Genomic DNA, 22,270 nt, shown 5'->3' with positions numbered 1-22,270 from the left:
GTCCTCAAGCCGACTGGTGCTGCTGAATTGGCTGAATGGAAGAAATGTGTGGCTAGAGCAAGGAGAATCCTTTTGGAGGGAGTTCGAGATCACATAGTCTCGAGTCTCCATGGGAAGGAGACACTGTTTTCAATGTGGAAAACATTGAAAGATCTATATCAGAATAGCAGTGATTAGAGGAAGCTGGCACTGAAAGACAAGCTTCGAAAGATCAAGTGTGAAAAGGGTGACACGATCTCTATGTATTGGAAGTGTAGGGATCGTGACAGCTGATGATGACATGGTGAGTCTTGCACTTCTCGGTCTTCCTAAGAGCTGACATAACTACCAGGACTCAGTTAATGGAAGAGAGAAACTGCCAGATTGGGAACGACTTTGGTCAGATTTGATGCAGGAGGAGATAAGAAGAAGCACCAGAGATGGTTCTTCATCCATGGAGGATGAAGAAAACTGTGCCTTAGTGAGTAAGGCGAAGAAGGGGAAGGAGAAGGTTTCTCATTCTGAATCTAGTTCTTCCCATGGTGGGAAGAAGTTTGACAAATCGAAAGTGCGATGCTTTCGTTGTCATGAGGTGGGCCATTTTGCTACAAATTGTCCACTAAGGAAATCCAAGAAGGGATCCGTGGAAGGATCAGAAGGTGAGGCACTAGCCTCATAATTTGAGTTGGATTTCACACTGTTCGCATGCATGGTTTCATCCATGGTGGGAAGTGGTTGGTTTCTTGACAGTGGAGCTTCTTTCCACATGACCGACGACAAGAGTTTGTTCAGTGCTTTGGAGGAGAAAGATCTCCAGATACTCATAGCGATGGGTAATGATGAAAAGTATAGTGTCTCAGGTGTAGGCACGACTATTTTTTAGAGGTAGCATGGAGCTCGCCTTACCTTGACCGATGTCAAGTATGTACCGGGACTGAAGAGAAACTTGGTGTCGATCGCGATGCTGAAAGACAGAGGCTATGATGTAGTCTTCAGTAAGGGAAACGTTTTCCTTAGACACATCATCACTAGACAAGTGAAGTTGATCGGTTCACGGGTCAAGAACCTATATGCTCTTGAGGTTCAAGATGCATGCAAAGCCTTGAGCAGCAAGGCAACTGATGGAAACTTGGTGGTTGAGAGGGAGAGTACATTACCTCTCAACGTGCAGCGCCGGAAGAAGTCTTAGACGATTGTGGAGGAGCCACGATTGGTGCAACAACTTCAGGGGGTTGTGGAGCAGCCACAACAGGGCAAGCTGAGAGGAGATCGAGTAGAGACATCTACTCATGTAGAGACCTCTAGTAGGGGGAAACTTCGAGCCAGGAGGGCAAAGGGATCACATGCAGCCATACCTCTAGGTAGGAGGTGGGGCGATGTGGAGTGATCGTCCCAAGGAGGAGCGGTAGGATCCTTGAGGTACCCAACCTCTTTGATTCGACTTTGCTACAGGAGCCCCGACGAGGAGTAGCAGGATTGGCTGATTGGGTAGAGACAGATGCGGATGGAGCGGTAGAGAGAGCTACAGTGACTGTGTAGAGCTAACAAGCTGCAACAATGCGAGAGGCACAGGAGCGTTGCACCAGTGCAGGATGGCACAAAGAGGTGTGCAACGGTGTGAGATGCATGGAGTGTTGCAGTAGCTCAGAGGTCAGAGAGGGAGCACTTGTCAACAACAGGTAGAGCTTCAACATTAGAGTATGTTTCTAGCCCAACAGAGAGGTCAATTGGGAGTTTTTTTTGTTCCGAGAGTTGCTGGAGCAACCACACTTGGTAGAAGTGTTGCATGCAGAACATTCCAGAGGTACAAGATTGGGTTCGAGTTGAATGCCTTTCTTGTTGAGAGGGAGTGTTGAAAATAGCAACAAGAAATGCTAAAAATAGAAGTGCTAAAAATAGCACTACTATAAATAGCAGTTTGGGTACTAGTGTTGGATTGAGCAACAGGGAATGAAAAATGGAAGTGCTAAAAATAGCATTCTATTTTTAGCAGTTCAGGATGGATTCCTATTTTAGTCAGTCCCTGGACTAAAATAGGAAGTAAAATTCGAATTTGAACTTAATAGCTGTTTGAAAATAAATTAATTAATTCTCCATGAGTTAATTAGTTGTGAAAAATCAATCACGAAGTCTATGTGAGGACATGCAATAGTTTCTCTATTAGTTGAGGAATTTAATCATCAGTTAAAGAGATAAGGATGAGTTGTAATTAGTTGGCTCGGTTAACTGAGTCAAGTCCAGTTATAATTGATTTAAACAATTTGTTTAAATTAAGTTCGTTTAGTTAGTTAATGCATGCTAGCATTTAACTGTTGTTCTTCAAATAACTGAATATTTTCTCATGAATAACTCATGCATGTCAGTTCAGACAGAGACTTAGGTGAGATGGATGAATATTTTTCCTATAAAGGAAGCTCATCCATGATGAGGATTTATCTCCTTCAGGATTACGTAGTTGGATAGGAGGTTGGTGAGTGTGTGAAGAGGCCAATTCACACAAGTGGTTGCACTCGACCCCAAGCAGAATTGCGCAAAGAAATAGGAGGCTTGGAGGGCAGTCCAAAGGTTAGATAGAGGCCTTTGACTGTCTATGAGCAGCAAAGGTATTGCCGAGAGAGCAAGATAGCTTTTGAGCTGATTTTTTTTGTAACACCGGCTATATTTTCACTTGTATGATAATACAGAGTTGGGGTTTTAGGCTAAGGCTTTCCCTGGGTTATATCTTCTGTGTTATGTGTGATCTATTCCTTCTTATCAGTTATATATGTTCTTATTGATGTTGCTCATGTTCGATTAAGATTCCGCTAAATTGGTTGTAGAAGTAGATCAAGTATTTTGCTTTAGTATATTGCATTATTAGTTGATCTATAGTGGGAATTTCTACACAGAGCAGTAGCCGCGTAGAAGGAAAGAGGAGGTTTTTGACAGATCGTTGAGATGACCACTTATGGGCTTCGTGATCACGACAGATTGGATGGAGCTTCCAACTACGTCATTTGGAAGGCAAGGATGTCCTTCCTTCTAGATGAATATGGCCTTAAAGCCTATATTGATGTAGTGGTGGTGGTTCCTCAAGATGTAGATCAACAGAAAGAATACAAGAAGGAGATGGCACGGGCGAAACGGTTGATCCTAGATGGAGTTAGGGATCATGTTGTTTCACGTATAGCTGGCAAAGATACTGCCAAGCAGATGTGGTGTGCTCTCTCCACATTGTACCAGGGTACTTCCGAGCAACGAAAGATGTACCTAGTGTTGAAGAAAGTGTAACTAGGTTCGGTCTTCATAATGACATGATCTTTGTATTTGATGTAATAAAAGAGAATAAATTATCTTTGTAATCTTGTTGCATGGGTTTCATGAGCAAGAGGTGTCATTAGGTGAAAGATTTCTTCTTGATGTCTTTAGAATTTATTTCTATGTCAAAGAATCATGTCATGAGTCCATGTAAGTGTGTACAAGTCTTCAACTAGCGTAGCAGCCCTCTAAGACCAAGATCAATGCCTCAAATCAAGCCCTCCGGAGTCTGCAAGCGAAGCAACAAGGAGATGATCACGTCAGCTACAAAGAAATGAATTAAAATGTATAAATACATGTAATGTCGGCTTGAAATAATGGACACGTCGGTTCATGAGTTAAGGTCGACTTACATATATGGATAACCACTATAAATACCCATGAAGGGTAGATGAAAATGACATAGAAAATTTCAGATGTCTCTGATGAGCCACAGTGAAGGGTAAGCTATAGTTAATGGAGGAAGAGGAGCTGCAGTAAGTCGCAATCAATGGAGAAGGGAGCTGTAGTAAGCCACAGTCAAGGTTAAGGAGCCGTAGTAAGAAGCTACAACAAATCCGCATTTCTCTGTATAGATCTAAGGTTCAACTACCTCCTCGGATCGGTACGAGGAGTAGCAGAACTTAGATTATCCTCCTCTCATCATACTTGTGATGTCCTCAAATGGATAAGAGTAAATCATGCAGCGTGAAGTGATGGATAGTATACCCTCGGCCTTCACATATACTATATTCTTGTAGCAGCCAGCATGAAGTCTTGGTATTGATCCCAGTGCTATGAATGGAAGTGCTCTCCTTCTCAGTAGTGGATGTCTCAATGATAGTAAGCTCAATGATCATCATGTGATGGATCTTCGAATTCCATACTGAGTCTCGGCTTAAGGTGAAGGGACAGTAGAGCAATCAATATATAACAAGAAGTAGCACTACTAAAGCTCCAACATACTGACTATGAAGGAATGATGTATACAGTGATGATAAAACATAGTACACAATCCACATGAGGAAAACTTCAATGAAGATCTCGTTGACAGACTGGCATAATGAAGATCTCAGTGCATCAATGAAAGCATAAGAGATCACTGTGAAGATCTCAATGGATCTCATTGATATAGAAATAACAGTGAAGATCTCATGGATGCTGTAGTGATAGCTTCAATGATGCAGCCATGAGGATGATCTCAGTAGCGGCAGAAAGAAGGATTGATGTCTTGGTCTTGGAGAGGCAGAGTGTGTCAAGGGTCATGGTCTTGGTATTCGTTAATGGAATCTCTATAAGAAGAATTGACGCATGGGTTTTCCTCTCCAAGAGGGAGAGGTTTTGGCCCTAGCAGATAGCCAAACATTTGTGTTCTTGTCTCTTTTGTTTTGATAGCAGTTTGATGAGATTAAATTACACATGCTAATAATAAAGTAAACAACAAGCTAAGATAAAGATTGCATAAACACTTCACAAATTGTTATCATGTAACGAAGAATCACTCTAATTATGCATGCCCTAGATTCTTCAACATCGAGAGGAGAAGCTGAGACTCATCTGAATGTAGAAAGGGGAAGGCATAAACACCTTCCTTACCAGGATTCAGGTGGTCTGAGACCAGCTGTCAGCTGTTGGGACAACGCCTCAATCCACAAAGCTAGTGTGATTGGCACTCAACAGTGTCTCAGAGGAGTGGCAAGTATTTGTCCAAAGCATATTGGGTAGAGATAGGCTACCATACTAGGATAGAATGTGGGCCGATTTGCAGGATTAGGAGTTGATTCGAGCTCTATTGAAGAGCTCCATTAGTGGTAGCAACAACAACAAATCGAAGATGGTGAAGGAGGAGGAGAACGTGGCCCTCGCATCAGAGGGTCCCAGTCAGGGATAGGGGGAGTAGATAAAGAAGGACCTGTCAAAGGTCAAGTACTTCAGGTGTGGTGAAATCGGTCACTACAGTACCCAGTGTCCTCTCAGGAAGAAGGACAAGGAGGAGAAGCAAGACCAGCAGGCAACTTCAACAAAGATTGATAGGATTTCCTCCAGGATGGAGGAAGACTTCGCTATGTTTGTCGATATACCTCCAGGGGTGAGGTGAGGTGACTTGGTGTTGTAGCCCCCGAGCGCTACAATTGCACAGGATCCTTGAGGAGTCCACCTCATGAATCATTACCTGGCTATGAAGCCCCATAATATTTAGTAGTAGGATGGATCAGTGGCAGTTGATGCAGTGAGAGACCGAGTGAGAATTGCAGATACTAGTAGCAATCAGATGCTGGGGAGCGTAGTGCAGAGTTGGTATCAGTGCAGTTGGCACAGTGCAGAGTTGGCAGCAATGCAGTTGGCACAGTGCAGAGTTAGTAGCAGCGCAGATCCTTCAGTGACAGTGCAAATGCTAGTAGCAGTCAGAGACTCAGGAGACAGATGCATCATACTAAACACAATGGATTCAGTATTTTGGATGCTTTTCAGTTGCAAATGTTGCAGTTGGAGCAACAACAGATGAGAGGGAATTGCAGTTCAAATGCAGTTTTGGCAGTAGTATGGTAGCGTTAGCAGCAACATAGATGCAACATATATCAGAGTTGCACAGTGTTTGGTGGGCAGTATGGCCAGACATCATCATCGTGACAGGAGATGATGCATAGGCATGGTTTTATGGCAGGGAGTGCAACACTAGAACACATTCCTAGCTAAGAGGGAGTGTTAGTTTTTGTAGCATCGGATGTGTTCTAGCCATGAAATTTGGTGGAGAGGCTAGAATACATGAGATCTCCAAAACCATAAATTGTTTTTGGAAATTCCGCAAGTGTCTCAATTAGATTATTAACTGTTTTATAAATATTTCCTAAGTCTAAACTTAGGGAATATGGCTAATAATCAATATTAATTGAGATAAGGCGACAATAGTCTAGAAACTCACATGGATCGATCTAGAGATGTTCTTAGCCATCGATTATGTTTTAATCTTGGTCGTTGGTGCTCCAACAGAGGATTACAAGAGCAGGTTGATGTGGTGATGGAAAATACACTTGAGTAGTTCGATTTCTTGGCAGATTGAATTCCAGAGTAGCAGTAGTCAGTTGCCGGAGAGAGCTAGAGATCGAAGCATTGAGTGAAGAGTAGGGAGAGTGATTCGGAGAGGCAGCAACAAGCCAAAGATCAAAGTAGTGAGTGAGGGGTAGGGATAGTGATTGTAATGAACAAGGTTCGTCTACGCAGCAAAAATCTTTAAAATACTTCAAAGACGTATATGTCCATTGTAAGACATGTAACGATATATTCAATATTGTATAAGAATTGATATGAGATATGAGATGATTACAAATGAGAATGAGGACCTGCTTATATACCCTAGGCAGGTGCCCTTTCATGAATGGCCATGTCTCTAAGACATGCCTCTTTATTACTAACTAACTACCCGTTAGTTAATTAATTATTATTATATTTATATGTATTATTTTTATATGAATTATATTCATAACATTGCCTATCTCTTCAAGAAGCTTTATCCTCAAAGCTTACTGAGAATATCTTCTCATCTCTGAACTTTTATCTTCGTTGATACAAGATGATATGATGCTCTGAGTGATAGACAAAATTGTTGTACTGAGAACAGATCAGACCATCCTAAATTAATCTTCTGTAAAATCTTCTGGTACGTAGATTGATTGGAAAGTCCGCTTTTGTGATTTGGATGTCGATAAATAGATCTTCTGGTTGGACTTTCCCTTATCATGTTAGTGGTTGTTTCCTGATTTTTATTCTATTCCTACATGCTCCTATACTACTCAAAACTTTGAAAGAAGACTTTAAGTAAAGAAGTAGACTTAGTCATAGTAGAGATCCGAAGGATCTTCCTTCTTTTGTTTCTTGTCTTCTTCTTTCACCTCTTGAGTCATGTGAGCTTCTTCCCTTTTTCTTTTGTTGTTGTTGTCCTTCTTAAGTTTTGGACAATTCCTTTTGTAGTGTCCATATTCTTGGCATCCAAAGCATTAGATTTTGGACATATCTCAATTGTTTGTTCTTCGTGGACCAAATTTGCCAAATTTTCCCTTTTTCTTGGCCATGGTTGCAAATGCTTGCTCCTTTGATCCCACATCCTCTTTTGCTTTGAGTCTAGTTTCCTCTCTTGCATAGAGACCATAATTCACTTAGTGGAGTAACTTTCTTCTTGGAATATATGCGCTTTCTTCTTGGAATATATGCTTGATGTAAAGGTGCCCTAATCCTCAGGTAGAGCATTGAGTACTACGACTGTCATTTCTCTGTCAGACATGACTTCTCCCAGCTCTTGAAGTTGATCCCTCATCTCAAATTCACTAAAGTCAGAACTAATGAAACACAGCGAAACCGTTGGATTTATTATTATATAAAGCAAGCACTGATGACGACTGGATGATCAATTCAACGAGGATGTGTAAGCAGGCTCGACCATAATGGAGAGGAATTCATTGCTCGATCATTCATGAAATATGGAGCTATTCCTTTCTTTGATATCTTCATCTTATACAAATCATTTCAAAGAGATATCACTTCTCCAACTGTGCTTACCGAGAATAGCTCTATTAGCTTGTCATAGATTTCTTTTGATGTTTCAAGTTTGGAGACATAAGGAATAAGAGAGTCTTTGATGGATTCTATTAGAATCCTTTGAGCTTTTGTACTTGGCTAAGGCTTGAGTTTTTTCCTTAGCGGGGATAGTGATATTCCCTTTGATGTGTTCTAGAAGTTCATTTTCCTTGAGAAGTAAATTAGTCCTCTTCTTCCATGCAAGGAAGTTAGTGGTCCCAACCAATTTATTGCTTTCCTTGTAAAAAGACATTGATATATAATCAAAAGGGGACATTTACTTACTTGATAGAGTTTGAGATGTAGTGTTACCTTCCTTGGATCTTGATGTTCTTCAAGTTGCTTTCTTCAAATGGGCTTGATTGTTTGCTTGATGACTTGGCTTGTAGTGCTTTTCCTTTTGAAGATGGTGTGGCTTGATGTAGGCCCTTCCTTGATTTGCTCTTCTTGTAGGTGCCTTTATACAAAAGGCTTCTCCTTTTGCTTTGTAGTCTTCTTGTAGTCCTTTCTTGTCCTTGATGAGTTTGAGACTTTTTGGCTTGATGCTTCAATTTTGTAGATGTCCTTCCTTGATGAGTGTTCTTGAGATGCCCTTTTCTTGATGTGTCACCTAAGCTTCGATACCATGTTTAAGAATCAAGGGAAGTTATGTATAATAGGATTCTCCTAAACTTGATAACAATTTGTGAAGCACTTTTACAATTTATCTTAGCTTGATCTTCTTCTTATTATTAGTGTGTGTGTTTACTTCATCAAACTGCTACCAAAACATAAGAAACAAGAACACAAGATATTGGCTCTCTGCCAGGGCCAAAACCTCTCTCTCTTAGAGAGGAAAACCCTTTTGTAAATTTCTCTTATTGAAGCTTCTTATTGATCAATGCCAAACCCTAGACCCTTGCCTAGAATATCATCCAAGCACAAGTCAAATCCTTCCTCCTTCCTACACTTTGTTCCCCAACACTTAGTCCTCCTTTTTCCGGCACTTCGTTCTCCTTCTTTTGGCACTTTGCTCTTCTTACAATTGTTGGTAGTCCTTGTTGTACTTGCCCTAGAAGAGACACTTATCCTTGGTCTCTAGTGAAACCCTTCACTAATGATGATTTCTTCCTTCTTTTTGACTAACCGAGCTCCTTCTTCAATGTGTGGGTACAAACTTGATATGACAGTTCTACAGCTCTACATTCTCGCACGTGTGGGAGGTTTAGTAGTGTATTGGGTTCCTTTCTCCTTCGTATGAGAGAGTCTCTTCTTCGCTCTAGTGGGAGGCCTTGTAGGCCTAAGTTTCAAGCCCAAACCAAGATGAATATATGACTGATTTTGCTGCTGATATAACTACAGACTGCCCTCCTTTTTCTCGCACGTGTGACTGTACTTTGCCCTAGAAACAGTCCCAAAACTTCGCTTTTCTTCCTTCTTTCTTTGCTGCACTTGGAGACCCCTTAAACTTCGTCCTTCTTCACTTTTCCTTGACTTCTCTTGCTCGCTGATTTCAGAGGTGAGTATTGGTCGTTATGAGGGAGTGGACAACCTCTATATATAGAGGACTGTCCCTCCTTTAGGCCGACTTGAGGCCGACTTGGTGTTTCTTCATCATTTTTGCTACTAGGAGGATGTTGTTGCATGGAGAGGACTTGACTTTGCTTGGAGATATTTCCTTTGACTCTTATACAAGTTTATACATAGTGTAACATGCCCTTAAGGGTCTTCAATAAATACATTGACTCTTTGACTTCCTAGAAGCACTTAAATATGTGCTTGACCTACTTCAATGAGCAATAAACTCATTGATAAATATAACAAAAATAATATTTCTTTTCTTGAATAAATACAAATATCAAAAATACATTTATGAAAACCTAACCTAGTTACACTTTCTTCAACACATCAAAATCATTGCCTATCTTGGGATCTTTGTCATTAATATCACCCTCTAAGCATTAACATAAGATAGAAAAAACTTAGCATGTCAAGTCAAGATTTTGTTGGAGTGATAGGTACATTTTTAGTAGGGTCATGATAGAGGAATTCGACAACCAATGTCACTAACATCAAGGTACATAGAGGGATTGGTGCTCTTGATTAAATACGAGTTCCATACCCTAATACATGACAAAATCCAATGGAAACATTGCAATCCCCCCAATCCTGAAATCCTGAAAAACTGATAAGTCTGCTGGATTTTGAATGAAATCCAAAATTCTACTTTCTCCATATGAAATCCAATGAGGTCGGAACCACTGTCAAACATCTTGAGTCATTTCATGGTAATGTTAAAAATTTAAGTAAAAGTCACTTTTACTTTAAGAATTTAACATTACCATGAATTGCATATCAATACCAGGGCCATAGGCTTGATCGTTAGGCTGCCCCACTCAAAATTTCTTGTTTCTTTGAAAAAAAACTGTGTTTGGAATGTGTTTGCAATTTTTTTTTGCGAAAAAAGCTAGGGAGCGAAATATTTTTTAGGGAGTGTGTGGGAGTGAATTCGAAGGGGGGGGCACTCCCTCGGAACCTTGGGTGAGGCTCGTGGACACTCAAGTGTAGGTTGCATTATGCGGGAAGCAGGATTGCAGAACATGCAACTTGCAAGGTAGTGTTGGAAATTGGAGTTTTGTGGAAGATGAAGCAACTAGAGACAAAGTTTTGTCAACATCACAGGAGATGAACATAATTAAGATGAAAAAAAGTTGTAAGATTTTGCAATTGAATGTGTGTCAGGGATATTGTATATAGATTTGAGCTCTTGAATGCTCTATGAGAATCAAGTGAGTTTTGTGTTTATGTGCTTGTAGTTAATGAAATATTGCAGGTGAAGTTGCACTCCTTCCAATTTTGCATAACTTTGTATTGTGTTTGCATAAAGATATATATATGGTGAGTACATGAATTCTTATTGTGTGTTTTGTATATTATTTTTGCTTAAATGAGCTAAGTTTAGGTTAGCTATTACAAGGTCCAACATGCTATTCTGTTGCAGTTGCACAGGGAGTAATTTTTCATTGCATGAGCTAATGCTTAATTTTTTATGGTTCCTACCACTTCAATGTCTTCTATTATGGTTTCTCTTGTCTTCTGCCATGCCTGTCTTGGTGCCAAGATAACTCGTTTACATTAGTTCTACAATATGCCCCCATTTAATGGTCTCTCTTATTGGCATGGTTTCAAGAAGAAATGTTGTAGGTGGACTTTAATCATTGTAGATATGGCCAAGCTTCACACCTCTCTAATGTTTCTTTATTACAATTTTAATTTTTTTTGAGTTACTGATTTTACTTGTCTATAGACCCTACCAATTTCAGTTGAGCTAATATTGTATAGTCTATTTGTATGGAGGAAATCTCTTTTTAAGTAGTTTTTGCAAATTTCCATTTGTAGTCTTGTATTAGGAATCTTGAGATGTTTAGCATGATCTTAATGTTGCAAAGTTTAAGGTATCTTGTTAAAGCCAATTGTTAGCCAGGCTAATTATGTAAGGTTCTCCTAAAGTAGCTAGTTGCAAATGACTAAAATAAGTATGAAAAAAGTTCCTTGTATTAATATGAATTTGCAATACTTGATTTGATGTTATTATGTAATACTCCTTATTTTGTTGTAAATTCTACAGCTATTTGATTTCTAATTAATTGAACTTTTTGATTCTTGCATATGAAACATGAAGTTTCACTTTTGTCGTTTGCCAATGTAGTAACTTTGAGGGTGATATTTCTCAGGTGGCTGACAATAGTTGCTTCAACTGTTTCTATTCGCTTGGCCATCCTTCCTTTGATCATTTTGCAACTGAAGAAGATGGATATAATCAAAGAATTATTACCAAAATGTGAGCATGCCTGTATCTGAAAAGTTTACAAAGATTCTATATGTCATTTTTACATTGGTGTAATTTCTCTAGATATTCTAGAAAAGACACTTATAGGATTACAATATTGTTCTAGTTTATTTGCGTTATTGTTCTTGGTTCTTTTATCACACGAGATATTCTGAAACACATTCCTTGGTAAATGCTTTTAAAATCTGAACTAGTTTTTTTCTTGGGACTACATTTTGAATGCTTGGATAGTTGACTTAATCTCTTTACAGCTGTCCTAGAAGTGAATTTCTTGGCAGATTATTTTTCAAAACCCTTTGGCAATGCCAGGTTGGAAAGTGATTAATTAATTTAATTTCTTTCTTCTTTGTAATACTGAATATTTTTGTGCATGTGCCAATTTTTTAGGATTTTGAACTTTCAAGAAGTGTTTGGAGTGTCTATCACATATCTTTATTCAATGCAATTTGTCTCTAATTTTTCGCCCTTTGCTTATTTGGCTTCACAAATCTTAATAACACGTTTTGCCTTGGTTACTTGCTTGACGGTTTCATAAGTAGGATTTGCTTCTATCTGGGTTTAGGTTGAGCAAGATGCTCTTATAGGCCTTTTATGCTTTGTTCTTATGTTGATAAGTTGCTCATAATACCTAATAACATATCTCTATATATATATAATCAATGGCCTCATGCCATCATTCTATCCATCTAGAGTTGCTATAGATCTCTAAATTGGATTATGATAGCGTATATTTTTTATAATGGCTATATTGTATTCTACTTATCATTATATTTCTATTTTAGTTGTCTAAATAATGTGAAGCAACTTAAATTCATATGCTCTTTTTGGTTAGATAATGGTGGTTGTCATCAACTTAACTTACTTTTCTCTCATAAGACTTGTTTTTGTGTATCATGTTACCCACCACCAGTGGGTGACCCCATAGGAAATTTTTTTCTCCTAGATTTGTCTTCAACCGACAACTAGCAGCCATTGACAACTACTAGTGTAGTCGATGTTGTGCCAATTGTCTTCGCTCCCTGAGCTAGTCATATGTCCCCACGCCCATTTGTCGAGATCACATGTCTCAAGGTGGGCCATTGAATCCTAAATGTATGTCTTTCATTGTGTAGTCAAGTGCTTATGCTTGTTTTTCTTGGGCACACTTAGGTATGGATTACTGGTGTCTTGGAAGAAGGAAGGGTTTCGACTATAGTATTGTTCCCTCACCTTAAATGGCGGGTTAATCCTCAACCCTAGGTCCGTGGGATCAACCCTACTGGCTTACAACTTTAAGTTGGGCACTACTTGGGAAATCCCGATTTTGGTAGTGCGGTCTTGTTTTCCCATTCTACATTTTTCACTCTCCTCTGCACATTACATGCCTATTTCATCATCTTCCCTCTCTAGGCCCACATGACCATTGGGTCCACAAGGCTCTGGTACTGTCCTGCCCTCCCCTCCCCTTGTCCACATGCCTAGTTTGGGCTTGGAATGATTCCTCGAAGGTTGATGCAGGTAAAAAAAAGAAAGATAAAAGCATATTATGGTCACATAAAAAAGGAAATTATCGCACAAAATGCAAAAGATTGTCGGGACAATAAAAATAGCACGTGCGAAAAAGCCAAAAATGAGCTCTACCCCTTATCATTATGGCCATCACTCTGGTTCCTAGGCCCCCTTGCACCATTAAGGAACCCATGCATGCCGCAACCTTTGGTGGCGATGAACTGCTCCATCTTAAAGGGGTAATCATTGACATATCATACATAGCATGCTCTCATCCTTAGAGCCCCGAGCAGTAAAATTAAAAAAAAAATCAATAAAAGGGAAAAGGAAAATGAAGAAGGGTGGAAAAACAATGGCCGGGGTAACTCATGTACCACGATTGCTCCCTCATACATTCATACACCCAAATATGTGGACATCCCTCATCATTTCCAGCCTTGTGCCCATGGCATTTGGCCTTAAGACCTCTGTGTCCCAATCCACCTCATCTTGAAAGATGTATCTTGGACATGTCCTGGGAACACCTAATAGGGTCATATATTAACCACCCCTACCTAGGGAGGTAACACCATTACATGCTCAAAGCCCCAAATTTGGAATAGAAACCCACTTTGCTCAAAGCCCCAAAGCACAACTGAAGAATTAGAGAAGGACAAGAAAGCCTAAGGAAAATAAGAAATCCCAGGGTTTGAAAGAGGTCAGATCAAGTCTAAGGGGAAAGACATTAAAGAAGAAGAGTCAGAATCAGTTTAAAAATTGACCCGATTAGTAAGAGAAATGAAGATTGAACATGCCAGACAAATAAGTGAGATGCATAATCAGTTAACACAGATGGGAAGAATCCAAATGCAAAATATGCCGCCTAGGAATAACGATAATAACACGAGCAATAACAATAATCCATGGCCAAGAAGAAATCCTCCAAATGATGAAGATTGAACATGCCAGACAAATAAGCGAGATGCATAATCAGTTAACACAGATGGGAAGAATCCAAATGCAAAATATGCTGCCCAGGAATAACAATAATAACACGGGTAATAACAATAATCCACCGCCAAGAAGAATTCTTCCAAATGATCAAAAGGCTTCTACACCACTTGAGTCTGCTAATATGGTTGATGAACCTGTTCCTTTCTGCAGACCTTGTAAGAGTTTCCATGAAGAAAGTACATGTGCCTTTGCTAAAAGAATCTCGAAGGAAAGTAGAAACCAACAGAGTAACAATGCAAGTCAAGACAACTCCAAGGAAAGTCAATGTGTGGATATGATTTCTTCAGCCTTTGCCATCAATACCTTCAATGAAGAGAAAGATCCCATTACTCAAGCATATGGTGAAAAGCCATCTCAAGAACAAATTCTAGAACCTTGTCAAAAGTAAAGGTTATACCTATCAGAGGAAAGGTAATGATCCAAATCAAAATAAGTAAGTTCCTTTTGAAAGGTATAAGTATGGATTAAAGGTGGATTGGGCAACATGGATTAATAACATCAAGATGTTAGTTCCAGTATTAGAACTTTTGAAGATCCCATCACGAAGAGCTTCATTCTTCAAATCTTTAGGCATTGCTCAACAAGAAAAAATTGATTCTCAGCCTTAAGATGAAGAAATTAAGCTAAAAGATATAAACTGCTATATGACCAATGAAGACCATCAACCATTCTTTCTGACATTGGATATTAATGATCGTCTCCTTCACAATTGCATGCTTGATTCCGGTGCATCTACAAATATTATGACCAAGAAGGTCATGGAGCAATTGAATTTAAGAGTTTCTAGACCTTACCATAACATTTGCTCAATGGACTCTACAAAAGTTGAATTCCTCGGCGTGGTTAAAGATCTGCAGGTCTCCTTGGCTAATTACCCATACAGGATTATCACCATGGATATAGCAGTTATTGATGCGCCAAATGTGTGGGGAATGCTTCTGTCCAGAAAATTTGCAGGGAATCTATTCAGATGGATCTATCTTACGCCACTATTCCAGCAACAACAGGTGGTATGGTTAGATTATACAGAGAAGTAGAAAGAAGGTACCACGTAGAAGTTCCAAAGAAGTTGGAGAACGGTGAAGAGGTTGTTCCACAAGGTCATCCACCGTATTTTGAGTCAGAGTTTGTCTAGCTAGTGTGTTACTTCTCTTCATTCCACCACCCATCCCCTCCTGCAAGCAGAAGAAAAGTAGGATTCAGATTGACAAAGTTATGCAGTACAATGATGAGCAGTTGCACCGACCAAAGAGGGTCAAATCTCAGCAAGGAACATCTGATAAGCAGCCTATTGATCTACCATTCAGTCAACAAATGCCCAAGATTGATCCACATCTATGACATCTGATGCCATGGGGCATCGTTTGTATAGTATGTCTAACCCTACTCCTTTTTCTCATGTCGTTAACTAGTTTTATTTCATGCATTTATGTTATGTCTTCCAGATTTCAGTTTTGTTAGAGTAGTTTTTCTATTCCAGTGAGATTTATTATATATGCATAATGATTTCGAAAATCAATGGATATCTATTTGATGGACTTTTGTTTTCTTGGATGTAGGATTCTAGGATTTTGGGGTTCTCGCGTTACTTGATGGAAGCAACGTGTCCCCATAAGGAGCCAAATGTTGCACTCATTTTGTCAAAATTCTGAGGAAGTAGATGTACCGTATTTTTCTTCAAAGGATCGAGATCATTAGCCATCAACACTATGTTATTGTAAACCCATTCTGTAATTTTTTAATATAAATGATGCTAGTAAGACCATGGATGTCTGTAACAACCTAGGTAAACCTATTATTTTGGCGATAATTTCATCCTAGGAGGTTTTTCGTCTCGTTGACTCGCCTGTGTTTCTAAACACGGATGGTGGGCAAAGTTTTTCCCTCCAACTTCACCTTAAAGCTAGGGTGAAATTTGTTGGCAAAGTCTTAGGTGAGTCTTAGTGTTCTAGTCGAGTTTGACGTAAAAGTGATTTGGGAATAATTTAAGTTAATTGGCTAAATTATTTTATTACAAATCACTTGGTCTACTAGATCATATTGTGTCACAAAATTGGGTATGTAATTTGAGGGTCTAGGCCGAACGGGTATTCCCCCTTTGAGAGTTGAATTGTAAAAAATCTTATCTAAAAAATATTTTAGTGCATGGTCCCTCATACTTAGACACCATGGCTAAAATATTAGAGAGTGGAAGAAATATTTAATCACCTCAAAGGTCAATTAATTGAATTTTCTGGCAAAAATAAATTAAAATCCTAAGCCAAAAATTTAATTAATTAGAGTCAATTAAATTGATAGAGAACTTAAACTCTCAAAGTGGAAAAAATCATGGATATCAAAAGAAATAATTTTTGGAGGTCCTCCACCAAGGGAATATTGGATATTTCAAGAAAAATTGGACCCTTGGACCTTGGTGGTTAAGTCAAAGTCAATTTTTTTGAGGAAATTAGCTCAAAATAATTAATTTTGAGCTAATAAAAATGGAATTAAATGAGAAACTCGAGAATTTCTCAAAAAATAAAAATTCAATGGCTAAGATCAAAAGATGATCAAGTATTTTTCGACGACCAAGATTATTTTGATGGGAATCAAGTTAACTAGTCGTTATTTTTTTATTTGGAGGATTTATCTATATATATAGAGTTGTTTGTTTGTCAAATCCATCTGAGATCGGGCTAAGAAATTGCTGCTGAAGTATTGATGTAACATTATTGTCCCACTGGGAACATTTATTTGAATCATAATAAAGACTTTGGGGTGCAGTTCAAGGTGTTCAGTGTTCGTTGATTTGTGGTATGTGTTGGGTATGAGCTTTCTTATATTGTGATAGTTTTAATTTTTTTTTTTCATTAGATGGGGATAAAGTTATTCTATTGATAGATTTTGGGTTTATCTTAGATGATTTGATTTGCCATATGTCTAACAAATTTCCTTGAGAACTATATATAGTGTTTGCAAGTTCCCCAGTCCTTGGTTTCCAAGTTCACATACGGTGGGCATGAATCGACTTTGTTTGGATCCCAAATATTTGTGTGGTTGATTTAAATTTCGCTAAGGCTATAATGTGCATTAATTTTCTAACGTGTTTTTAGCCATTTATCAAAGAAAAGACTCCATAAAAATTATTTCTCAAAATTTATTTCAAAATCCTTGTACATTTGTAAATTTTGTAAATAGATTTCTAAAATATATTTGTATATTATTTTTTCTAATTGGGGTTTTTGGGTTTTTTAGATTTTTGTATATATTGAGGTTTTTGGCATTTTTTATCTCTATTTTTCACAAGTGAAATCAAGAGAAGAAGTTGGAATAGAGTTAGATCTAGGCCCTTGAGGGTAAGATCTAGTCTCTACAATTTTTTTTGTAGGGCCAACCATTGAAGAAATTGAGCCAAATTGCAGATTTGAAGGAATTAAATTTTTTTGAAGCTAAGGTTTTGTTTTTCAGCCTTCCCGAGCTTGGATCTAGCCCCTCCAAGGCTAGCGTCCTCCTTAGCCCATGCGTCATCATTTTGTCCCTTTGTGTCAGCATATTTAGGCCCTTTAGGGCAGGCTGTAGGCCCTAGAGTTCTCGATCTCCCCTCCTAGCCCTTGCGTTGAGGGTTTAATGCCATTTTGGCTTAGCCGTGGCTTTGGAAGGCCTCGACCTCCCTCAGAAGTCCTAAACGGCTTCCCTTAGGGCTAGCTGTGGGACTTTTAGCCCTAAAACCCTAGTCGTTAGCCCCAAAAGGGTCTCCTCCTTCCAACGTTAGCTCCTCTTGGCCTTTTCCTTCATCCCCTGCCTTTTCTTTGGCTTGCTAACCCTCTATTCCCTCAACGCTAGCCCTGCTGGGCCCAGCGTTGGCCCTCTTTTACCCTAGTTTGCCTCTCTTTGACCTCTGTCCATTTTCTGAATTTGGGGACTAAATACTTGGTGGCTTTTGCAGAATTTTTGGCTCAAAAAGTTTGATTTGCAGGTGGCAACTTCATTGCAAAATTTTGTCAAGTTTGGGCAAAGTGATCTTCAAGGCTTTTGGCCCAATATTTGCTCTCTAAACCTTAATTTCTCACTGTTTTATTACTGCTTTAAATTCATATTCAAAACAGTGATATAAATGCCCTAGAAATACATTAAGTTGGCCAAAATACTTCTAAATTGCAAAATTTAAATTTTCTAGAAATTTGGCCACTTGGGCATTAAGGATCTAGCTTGGATCTAAATTTTGGCTTGCTGGAAATTTTCTGCATAAGCGGTAGATCAGATCTGAATTTTTTCTGAATAACACACCTAAAAGGACTCAAAAAACTAATTTTCAGTTTTGGCATTTTTTTCCAAGTTTTGGACATGTTTTGGCACTTTTTATGGCATCAATAACTTACTGATTTTCTAATCTACTCACTGCTGTAATACGTTAAATCAGTTCTGATATAAGTCTGAACATTGCATCTTAAAGTGGGCTAAAACTCATAATTTACTTTAGAAAAGTGTGGGATATCTCTTTGATCATATGTGGCTATCATAAGCTTGTTGTTTCTCGGGTCTAAAGTGATTTTATTACTGCTGTCATTAGGATAACAAGTGCTGATATATTTGAAGTATTACTGTTGATTTTGATTATTGAAAATCTAACATTCACTTATCTTGTCTTAAGCTCTAATAATTGTCAAAGTTTGCACTTAAAACACTCACACATCTAAGCTCTAAGTTTCTAAATCTTGTTTAAGTTACTTTTGGCATCTTAAGTTTTACTCTTGAGCATCTTTCATTATTGGCATCCTGTGAATTTGATATTGGTATTATCATTGACATTTACTTGATTGAAATATCTTTAAAAGATCTCTAATTGTTTCAATTGTGGCATTGTCTTTAATAATCTTGCAATTGATATCTTGACTAAGTGTGAGTTAAGTTATTACAAGATTTGTGTACATCCCGTAGTCATTAGAATTTTGTGATTATCTTGGGTATCCATTTCACATTTTAGTATTTGGTACATTTTTGTTGGGTTAAGATTGCCTTTTCATTTATCGTAAGTACTATTGTCATAAAGAATAATCATGATTCATAACTTAAGTATTTAAACATTTAAAACAATCTTAAGCTAAGAACTTCACTCATTCATCTTGCATTTCATTTTAAGAGTAGTTGCATCTAACAACTTACCTCCAAGCATAAGCTTGGTTGATAGACTCCTAGGACAACCCTTTCTCATTCAGCGTGAGGGTTTCATCCCTTCTTAGTGGTTAGCATAGTGACTTTGCAGTCATCAGAGTCACAGTCTCTGCAGCGCCGGAGACACTGGGTGGTTGGAACACAGGGGGAGGTATCATTAATCAGACCACTGCTTGCTTCCCGTTGGTTTCCATCTCACAACCAACTTTGAACACTGTTTCTCAAAACAGTTAAGGGAAAGGTTCCATTTAGACTAGGCATATAATCTAAAATTACTCAAGATCCTTGCATCACACATATATTCTTAGGAGTTGCATCTCATATAGGTTAGTCAATCATATACGCAACGATTGTCCATCCGGTTACTTGGTTATAATTTATAATAAGCAAGAACTTTTGATTCCATAAGGCATTGGTCTCAATTTTAAATCTAATTGAATCCAATGCAACCAACATACCATCCAATAAATATGAGAATTCTTGCCTCTCTAATTACTCATGGAACAAATCCAAAAGAAAAGATAGGAAGAATTTTATGTAGGATCACAAGGGTGGGAGTTCAAAAAATAAGAAACCTAGATATCACAGAAAGAAGTAATGTGCGAAGGGAAGGACACAAATTTGTGGAATCAAATCCTTTCTTGTAAGTAGAGAATGGATGATTGGATTACTAAGTCCATGAATTCCCTATCCCGATCCCTTTTAAGATTATTGTGATTTACGTTGTCTCCAGGGTAACAATGGGAAGGAACAGGGGAATAATGGCATGAAGGGTTACAACAAGTCAATTGCTCAATAAGATGATTGTAAGTAAAAGAAGAAACCACTGGGTGCTAACTTCCTTGAGAGCATGGCTGGGAAGAAGTGATATCTTTAATGAAATGCTTTTCCTCAAGACCATCCTCAGAAGAAGGAAAAGGCTCATTATCATCAATGGATGTGTGAAGAGGGTAGAGGTATTGTCTCATGGATGGCTCAAATATACTCGCAGGGTCATAGGGAAGGTAAGGGGAAGCGATGCCCTGGTAATAGCTCATGGATGACCCAAATATACTCCCAGGGTCATAGGGAAGGTAAGGGGAAGTGATGCCTTGGTTATGGCTCATGGATGACTCAAATATACTCCCAGGGTCATAGGGAAGGTAAGGGGAAGCAAGGCCCTTGTCGATGTCATTATCAATATCATAAGTGGGGATCTTTTTACAATGACAATCAATTGCTTCCAACAACCCTCCTTCATACAGGGGAAAGTAACGATCCTCCCTTTCAAGGCTATCGATAGGTATATCAAAATTGAGCAATACTTGGTAGAAAAGTAAAACCAACCTCAACCTGATCCTCCTTATCAGTACCATAAATAAGATTACTGTCAAATTGATTACTAATGATCTCCCATTGCCCTTCTTTAATATGCAAGTAATCTCCAATATCCATTTTCAAGGGATCAATGGGATCACCTTTTCCAAGATCCTCAAAGACCACATGATCAAGAATGATATTCTTAAAAGAGATAGGGCTAGCCTCAACTTCGCCTTTCAAGATCAAAGGACTAGGGTCTTCATCACAGATTAGGGGCTCCACAGTGCCTTCTTCCTCATTGCTATTGATTCCCAAATTTGCAATTGACAATTCCCTTACATCTTCTTTGCTTTCTTGGTTATCTTCCGTATTCATATTGTTGATTTGGGGTAGCATCGGATGTGCTCTAGCCACGAAAATTGGTGGAGAGGCTAAGGCACATGAGATCTCCAAACCCAGAAAGGGTTTGGGCAGATTTTAAACAGTTTGGGAGATATTAAAATAATTAATATTTTTAATGGAGTCCTTAAGTCTAAACTTAGGGAAATTAAAATATTAATGTGAATTAATATAAAACTATGTTAGAATGGTCCACAAGTCATGGATGAAGCCTGATCTAATCTTAGCCGTTGATTAGGGACTTACTCTCAGTCGTTGATTTGTCAACGAGAAAAGTATAAGAGGAGACTTGAGGGTCACTTGGAGAATACACCAAGAGATCAAGATTTCAACTTTCTGGGGCTGGGTTTGCTGAGAAAGTTGAGAGAGTGATCAGAGTTGCAACTGAGGGGCAGTGAATATAGAAGCAGAGGCAAAGATAGCACTGGGAGGATTAGCACAGTAGCCGGAGAGAGGGACGCAAAAGTAGCCAAGGGTTCACACAGAACCGGCCAGCGCTCACGCAGAGGCAACTAGGAGCTGTGCAGTGCCTCAGAGGGCCAGCGTGGGTGACGCAGAGGGCTAGAGGACTGATGCAGTGCCTCTAGAGGCTGACGCAGAGGGCCAGAGGACTGATGCAGTGCCTCTAGAGGCTGACGCAGGCCAAGCCAGAGTGACGCTAGGCTAACGCTAGGCCAGAGAGAGGCTGACGCTGGGGTTCCGTGGGGTAGATTGGAGCTGTGGAGCTGCCAGAGTGTTTATCCAGGGTTTCAGCCGGAATATCTACTTCCAAGTAGAGAGGTACTACTGCTGAGATTTTTCTTTGTTGGGTGAGCCGGATTTGGTACCCAGATTGTATTATGAAACTGCTTAATAAATCAAACCCTCAGACAGCTACACCGATTTTCTTGCATTGGGTTTTTTCGGAGACATTAGTTCAAAAATACCGATGTCACTTGTGCGCTTGTTTGTGTTTCCTTTAGTTGATGATTTGTAATGCGTTGAGCATGCACTTGTATTTATTTCCAGTATTTACATGGTAAATAACTTGTTAATTAACAGAACAAGTAGGTAGGAATAAATCAGAAAGTACATGAAGGGTTTTTAACGGGTTAGACTTTGAAATTCCAACATGGTATCAGAGCGTGGTTGTAGATCACAGGAGAATTGAGGACATCAGCCGAGTAGAGTAGCAACAACAGAAAATAGTTGTCCTGAGTGACAGAAGCTGTTCCTAGCAGAGTAACAACAAGGAAGGGGTGACGCGGTGCCTGCTTCATCAAGATTGATCCAAGAAGAGGCAGC

At 39.0% G+C, this 22,270-nt stretch overlaps 1 protein-coding gene across 2 annotated transcripts in view; it reads left to right on the top strand.

Moving 5' to 3' along the window:
• Positions 1-22,270, top strand: part of LOC149200289 (ALBINO3-like protein 2, chloroplastic) — a 440,553-nt gene that overhangs the window by 36,277 nt on the left and 382,006 nt on the right. For both annotated transcript variants that reach the window (XM_089402653.1, XM_089402652.1), the window contains exon 2: positions 11,541-11,647. In XM_089402653.1, coding sequence (XP_089258779.1) covers positions 11,541-11,647 — 107 coding nt within the window. The remainder of the gene's footprint in view (positions 1-11,540; positions 11,648-22,270) is intronic.

The sequence above is a fragment of the Pinus tabuliformis genome, chromosome 2_1 (assembly GCF_031772625.1).
Source record: "Pinus tabuliformis cultivar Carrire ecotype Pingquan chromosome 2_1, CPIR1, whole genome shotgun sequence".
In the NCBI taxonomy this organism is placed as follows: domain Eukaryota; kingdom Viridiplantae; phylum Streptophyta; class Pinopsida; order Pinales; family Pinaceae; genus Pinus; species Pinus tabuliformis.
The sequence above is the reverse complement of the archived record's forward strand: the minus strand, read 5'-3'. Positions and strand labels throughout refer to the sequence as shown.